This window comes from Elephantulus edwardii, unplaced genomic scaffold (assembly GCF_000299155.1).
Source record: "Elephantulus edwardii isolate Elephantulus edwardi_28Jun2011 unplaced genomic scaffold, EleEdw1.0 scaffold00056, whole genome shotgun sequence".
In the NCBI taxonomy this organism is placed as follows: Eukaryota; Metazoa; Chordata; class Mammalia; order Macroscelidea; family Macroscelididae; genus Elephantulus; species Elephantulus edwardii.
In genome coordinates this window covers 15,872,560-15,880,258 of record NW_006399806.1, presented here as the reverse complement: position 1 = coordinate 15,880,258, position 7,699 = coordinate 15,872,560, and the positions used below count along the sequence as shown (strand labels likewise).

At 38.3% G+C, this 7,699-nt stretch overlaps 1 protein-coding gene and 1 pseudogene across 1 annotated transcript; both read left to right on the top strand.

Annotated features, from left to right (window-relative positions):
- The first annotated feature begins 1,285 nt into the window (after positions 1–1,285).
- LOC102846642 (sodium/potassium-transporting ATPase subunit alpha-1-like) lies at positions 1,286–1,816 on the top strand. Its single transcript, XM_006887328.1, has one exon. It carries the CDS (start codon positions 1,298–1,300, stop codon positions 1,814–1,816), a length of 519 nt encoding a protein of 172 aa, XP_006887390.1. The 5' UTR covers positions 1,286–1,297.
- A 2,691-nt stretch (positions 1,817–4,507) lies between these two features.
- Positions 4,508–5,257, top strand: LOC102846241 (annotated as a pseudogene).
- The last annotated feature ends 2,442 nt before the right edge of the window (positions 5,258–7,699 follow it).

Below are 7,699 nucleotides of genomic sequence, written 5' to 3'. Positions count from 1 at the left end.
CTGGGCAACTCTGAAGTGAAGGACCTCTCCAAATTATAGAGGAGCAATGATAACAATTTGAAGACTAAAGTGCACATGATTCAGGTCATGGCCTTTTTATTAAATGCTATGCATTGGAGAGCTGAGCAATAAATAAGGATGATAAAAGAACAACTAATGTCTCTGAGCTGTGATGTTGGAAAAGAGTATAAGTGTTCAAGAGATGGCAAAACCAAATAGATATATATTGGAAAAAGTGCGGCCATAGTGCACACCCTTGAAGGCAAAGATGATAAAGCTTCACCCCATGTACTTTGGGTATGTTCCTATGAGAGGTTGTTCCTTAGTGAGAGACATCGTGCTTAGAAAAGTGAAGAGCTGCTAAAGAGAGGTTGACATAGTGACTACACTAAGAGGCTCAAGTAGTCAGAGCAGGTGAGAATGGCACAAGATACAAGAGAGTTCAGATACCATGCTCATAGTGTTGCTTTGAGTCATAATTGCCTCAATGGCACATAACAACAACTGCATTTTCAGTCTCCCAAGACATAAGCAGTTATGAATATTTATACAGTTAGTACATTAAAATAGAAATATATAAAATAAAATAGAAATATATAAAATAAAATTAAATTAAATTAAATACAAAAATAGTCACAACAGTAATTGTAACATTGCAGTTTAACTTGTTTTAGAAACTGATAGATCAAGTAGATAATAAAAAGTAAGGATATAAATGTTGTAAAAATAAAAATTAACAAATGGGTAGTAAATATAAACAGAAACATTTTTTATATATGTAGCTGAATGCACACATGCACGCGCACATGCACACACACACCCCCACATACAAGTATTTTTTTAAAAATTGGTCTGTTTATACTGTTCATCAATCAATAATTTCTTAATAAGTTGTCCAGGGAAAAATTAAAACAATGATGATTGAATGAATATAGTAAATTAGTATATTACCTTAGCTGTTATTACTTGTAAAAATAAATAAGACATAAACTTAAAGGAGTAAGAGCAGAGAAAGATTAACAATTATGTGAGAAATTTGTGAAAACAGATATTTCAGCTTCTTGCAGCAAACTAGAAAAGGTTAGACAACTAGTTCAGAGGAAACAGTTAACAGAAGAATTATATATTTACAATAAAGGACCTCATTAAGTAGTTTGGAGGTATTTTTGGACCATCAATGGTATAACTATTCAGAAAGTTACAACAATATCATCTGGAAATTATTAAAGGACAAAATGAAATTTTGAACTTTGAAAACATGGTAACAGAAATGGAGCGAAATCAGAGGCTCATCAGTATGGCCTATGGACAGATTGGTATGATCCAGGCGCTGGGAGGCTTCTTCACTTATTTTGTGATTCTGGCTGAGAATGGCTTCCTCCCCTTTGACCTCCTGGGCATCCGAATGGACTGGGATGACCGCTGGGTCAACGATTTGGAAGACAGCTACGGGCAGCAGTGGACATACGAGCAGAGGAAAATCGTGGAGTTTACCTGCCACACTGCCTTCTTTGTCAGCATTGTGGTGGTGCAGTGGGCTGATCTGACCATCTGCAAGACCAGAAGGAATTCTGTCTTCCAGCAGGGGATGAAGAACAAGATCTTAATATTTGGCCTCTTTGAAGAGACGGCCCTTGCTGCTTTCCTTTCCTACTGCCCTGGCATGGGAGTGGCCCTGAGGATGTATTCCCTCAAACCTACCTGGTGGTTCTGTGCCTTCCCTTACTCACTTCTCATCTTCGTGTATGATGAAGTCAGAAAGCTCATCATCAGGCGAAGCCCTGGCGGCTGGGTGGAGAAGGAAACTTACTACTAGTCCCCCGTCCTGCACGCCGTGGAGCATCATACCACATTCTGCATCCATCACCCACCCACCCCACTTTGTGTACTTCAGTCTTGGAATTCGGAACCTAGTAGGAAAGCACCGAAGCATGTGGGGGAAGTGAGGCATCCCAGAATGAAGCATGTAGATATATGGGGGGAGGGGGGAGGGCTGCCTGAAAATCATCCGTCTGTGGGAAAGGTTTTTATGTGCCTTTTTGTTTTTGTAAAACAGGAAAACCTGGAAAGACTGACTACATTTTATATCTGGATTTTTACAAATAAAGATGGCTGTTATAATGGGAAAAAAAAAAAAAAAAGAAGTGGAGCGAAATCAATGGATGGGCTTAATCACAGATTAGGTCCAGCAGAAAATAAAATTTGTGAAACTGAATATAAATCAATAAAATAAGTTCTCCCGTATGGACATAAAAGAAAATTGAGCAGTCTCAAAAATTTAAGATTATTTCATATAACATACAATATTATCTACAGATTGGACGCAATCCTATAAGAACCTAGAGAAATACTACTATCTTTACCAATTTCAATTCTTTCAATCTATGAATATGAAATATTTCTCCATTTATTGGAAGACCTTTTACTTTCTTTTAACAATGTTTTGTATAAGTTTTCATTACTTTTATTACATTGGTAGCAAATATTTTATTCTTTGATGCTATTTTAAATGGAATTTCTTAAATTTTAAAATTGTTAGTTTTGAGGATGTAGAAATACAAGTTCTTTTTGTATGCTCATATTTTATGCTGCAGTATAGCTGGACTCAGGCCTAGTAGAGTTTTTGGCTATTGGTGTAAGTTACTGTTGAGATGGCTCCACCCCTAGCCACCTTATGTACAACAGAAAGAAACCCTCCTGACCGGGCACTGGTCTGTCTATTTGCTGTACTGAGGTAACTTGGTTTTGTTGTGATGCTGAACACTGTGCTATTTGTGTGTCATTGTCATAATGGTTACCCATGGTGGGCAGTGTTTAGTGGGGCTCACAGATTAAGACAGGCTTGGAAGCAGGAGTGGCATCCACTTCCTAAACAATATACCTTGGGAAACTCTATGAACTTATGGAAATGATGATAGTTATAGAAGTTCATGTCATTGTTGTTGTTAAGTGCTATCGAGTCGTAGATGACTCATAGTGACCCTATGAATGAAAGACCTTAATGCTAATTCTCTAGTAGTTTTTCATAAAATCTTTCTGAAATTGCACATGTATATGAAATTAAGAATATTATTTGATAATTTTATTAGATCACTTTTTTTTAATAGACACGGAATGGATCTATTCTAGTCAGTTAGGCAACTAGGTGTCTTTCAAATTTATTGGAATAAAAGAAAGAGCATATCCAGGGCTGCATCTGTTTGCTGAAACACCTCAGTTAATATTCTATCAATCATCAATTCCTGGAGTCTTACTTTTGACCAATGCTTTCTGCAGCTTGGACATGTCTCTTCAGTACCATTAGTTCTCTATCACCTGCTGTTTCCTGAAATGGTTAAGTATTAATCTATTCTGTTTGGTATTGTTACTCTATGTTTTCCTTCCATCTTCTTTTGATATTTCCCATCATTCAATATCTTTCCATAAAACCCTTCTGTATTGTAAGATCAGGTGAGAAGTTTTTCTTCCATTATTTAAGCTTGAGGAATGCCTTGCATGATCTTCTTCTTTGTATTTCTAACTCTAAATTTTGCACATCTCATTATAGTGCTTAGTTTCAGCTTGAGCTATTTTCTGAAATATTCTGCTATATATTTTTCTTATTTCATAATTTCTTCCTTTTGTTTTAGCTTTGTTGTATCCTGCGGCAAATTTCAGAGTCTCTTGGTCTTTTCTTACATCCCTGTCCTTTTAATGACCTTTCACTTTCTTTATATCTGATGTCCTTGATGTTATCCTGCAACAACTCATCCAGTCTTTGGTCATTAGTATTCAATGCATCAAATAGATTGTTAAGATGCTTTCTAAATTCAGTTGATATTTACTCAAAACCTTATTTTCATTTTCTCAGACTTAGTTTTATTAAGCTTCAGTTTTAACTTGCGTATGAACTGGTGTTTATCTGTTCTACAATTCACTCCTGGCCTTGTTTTAGGTTAAGAAGAGGTTGTGGCAATAGAGATATTATTGCTGATGTCAGATGAATCTTGGCAGAAAGCAAAGAGTACCAGAAAATATCTTTGTTTTGTTCACTATCCAAAGGCATTTAACTACGTGGATTACAACAATCTGTGATTAACTTTGAGGAGTATAGGAATCTCAGAACTCCTGATTGTGCCTATGTGAAACCTACACGTGGGCCAGGAAGCAGTCCTCAGAACAGATCAGGGAAACACTGCATGGTTCAAAATAAGGAAGGGAGTATGTCAGGCATGTATCCTGTCTTCATACCTTTTCAATCTATTACATACAGTACATTATGATTCATAATGACTATACAAAATGGATCTGAGCCTTTCCTTATCAAGAGCTAGTCTAATAATCTCTTTATATACATGAGTCCACTGTTACAGTCTCTGTGTCAATACATCTCATTAAGGGTCTTCCTTTCTCTTGCTGACTTTTCCAAGAATGATGTTTTTTTCCAAACAATAGCCCTTCTTAAAACATCCATGGATTGATTGAATTCTGCCAGCACGGAAGCCTCTGCAGAGAGAGCAAGCGAGAAATGGAACTGGACAAACGGATTCATTTAGAGCTGCGGAACAGGACGCCCTCTGATGTGAAAGAGCTTGTCCTGGACAACTGTCGGTCAAATGAAGGCCAGATTGAAGGCCTCACGGATGAATTTGAAGAACTGGAGTTCTTAAGTACAATCCACGTAGGCCTCACCTCAGTCGCAAACTTACCGAAGTTAAACAAACTTAAGAAGCTTGAACTAAGCGATAACAGAATCTCAGGGGGCCTCGAAGTTTTGGCAGAAAAGTGTCCGAACCTCACGCATCTAAATTTAAGTGGCAACAAAATTAAAGACCTCAGCACAATAGAGCCACTGAAAAAGTTAGAAAACCTCAAGAGCTTAGACCTTTTCAATTGTGAGGTAACTTACCTGAACAACTACTGAGAAAACGTATTCAAGCTCCTCCCACAACTCACATATCTTGATGGCCACGACCAGGATGACAAGGAAGCATCTAACTCGGATGCTGAGGGCTACGTGGAGGGCCTGGACCACGAAGAGGATGAGGAGGATGAGGAAGAAGATGATGAAGACGCTCAGCTAATGGAAGACGAGGAAGATGAGGATGAGGAGGAGGAAGGTGAAGAGGAAGATGTGAGCATTGAGGAGGAGGAAGATGAAGACGGTTATAATGATGGGGAAGTCGATGACGAGGAAGATGAAGAAGATCTTGGAGAAGAAGAAAGGGGTCAGAAGCGAAAACTAGAGCCTGATGATGAGGAAGAAGACAATGACTAAGCGGAATAACCTATTTTGAAAATTCCTATTGTGACTTGACTGTTTTTACCCATACCCTCTCCCCCAAATCCCGACCCCGAAACTTACTTTTTTCTGATTGTAACGTTGCTGTGGGATCGAGAGGGGAAAAGTGTACTGGGGGTTGCAGGGGGAGGGAGGGTGGGAGGGGGTGGAATAAAATACAATTTTTACTGCCACTCCTTTTTTTCCGTCCTCCCCCCTTTCCCAACTTTTTCTTTGTGTCTGGTCTGTCCCTGTAAATGCAATATCTGAGTACACACTGAGTGAGCATTTGTTCCTCGCTCAAAAGGGTGGTTTTTGGAGATCTGTTTAACATTTCCTAATATTTCCCGGATCTCCTGAGTTGATTGGAAGCCCGTGGCCAGCCTCAGTTGATTTATAAACTAATCAAAACCCAGGAGAGGCTGAGCCTGGGCACATTGTTCCTTTTGTTTTGGTTCACGTGACTTCCGTGTTTCTTGGGCCTGCTAGAGGCTGTGGACGCCCAGGTTTGTAAATAGCAACCTAAAGGCGTATTTTGGCACTGGTCTGGGGATATTCCCCATCTCTCCTCCCCTGTCCCCTTCTCAGATGGTGGTGGGCTTCACTCTATGAAGAGGACTGTAATGTTACACTGACGTTTCAGCCTGAGCACTGAAAACAATACTTAGGAGTTACAAGTAAAATGAATCTGCTAACTACAATTTAAAAGAGAAGAAGCAAACCCTCAAAACGTCAATCTCTTTACAAGGAGAGGGGGAAAAATAAAAGAAAAGAAAAAAGAATAACCGTCTTATCTTGGTCTGTAAGATATCTGTTTTACAAAATGACAGAATTCTTCATGTGTACTTCTGTGCTTAGAACAGCCAGGAAATCAAAAGAATTGCATTTGGGAAATCTGTTATTAGGGACCTCTCCAGAGTACTGAAGTTCAACGATGTCAATCTAGAGAGTAACGTATGCCTGATTCAGGCCGTGGTCTTTGCAATCATTTGCTGTGCATCAGAGAGCTAGATAATGACTAAGCATGAGAGAAGAAGAATCAATACTTTTGAGTTGTGGTGCTGGAGGAGAATAATGAATATACCATGGACTGCTAGTATAACAAACTACACTGCTCCCTGGAGGCTAATGATTTTGAAGATTCTTCTGACATACTTTGTGCATGTTGCAAAGAAGAGCCAGTCCTTGGGGAGGGACATAATACTTGGAAGGGTAGAAGGGCAGTGAAAGAGAGGAAGACCCTGAATAAGATTAATTCACTTAGTGACTGGGACAATAAGGGTAGGTGTGTTGGACTTATTGAGACTTGCTCAGGACAGAGCAGGAGGCTATGAGTCGTAGATGACTTGACAGCACATAACAACAACAACAACAACAACCATTACTAGATAATAGAAGAAAAGGAAAATGAAATTTAAAAAACTTTCAAAACAAATGAAAGTGAAAGCACAACATACTAAAACCTCTGGGGTGCAGCAAAAGCAGTACTCAGAGGTCAGTCAGTTAATGGTAATAAGCAAATATTGGGAAATAAATAATTAAAATCAACTACTTAACCCAGCATTTCCAACATACCTAAAAGTAAAGCAGGCAAACCCTATTACCTCTAGAATAAAGTACAAGGAATGGGAATAGATTATAAAACAGAGAAACAGTTGAAACTACCAAGAATACCAGAATTTGGCTTTTCAAAATGATCAATAAAATTGATAAACCTATTTAAAATGTAAGAAAGGAAAAGATAGAAATGATTCCAGAAATGAAATGAGTGGTGTCACAACAGAACCAAAAGAAAGAAAATAATAATAATGGTATATTATGGACATATATCCTCTGAAAAATTAAAAACCTAGAGGAAATGAAGAAATTCTTAGAAACTCACATCTACACAAACTAGCCCAGGTAGAAGCAGTAGTACCTTCTTTTTTTTTTTAATTTTTTTAAAAAAGTGTGTATACAGTAAAGAAGGATAAGAATTTACTTCTTTGTTATTCTCCAATGACATGCCTCTGAATCACAGGAAATAAAAAATAGGGTTTTGAAAGCCCTACCCAAGGCTCAGAAACCTTAGAGAATAGTAGATTGAGTTGTTGGGCAGCTTACTAAAAGGTGAATGGTTCAAATCCACCAGTTGCTCTGCAGATGAAAAATGAGGCAGTTTGTTTCTGTAAAGATTTCTATTCTCTGAAGCAACTCTATGGGAATGGGCTTGGCTTTTTTGTTGAACTTATAATTAGGTGACACAGTGTGTAGAGAATTGTGCCTCTAACTGAAATGTAACACCTTTCTGGAGTTTCAAATCTACCATTAGCCCGCCTGGAAAAAGAAGGACAATGTCCTTCTGCGAGATTTAAAAGCTCCGGAAAAATAGATGGTTGTCAGCTCTGAGTCAGTTCTAACTTGATGGCAATGGCGTATTGAGAGTAGGCACACTAGAAT

Excerpts from the sequence above, each read along its gene's own strand:
- LOC102846642 (XM_006887328.1), top strand. The coding sequence starts at position 1,298 with ATGGCCTATGGACAGATTGGTATGATCCAGGCGCTGGGAGGCTTCTTC.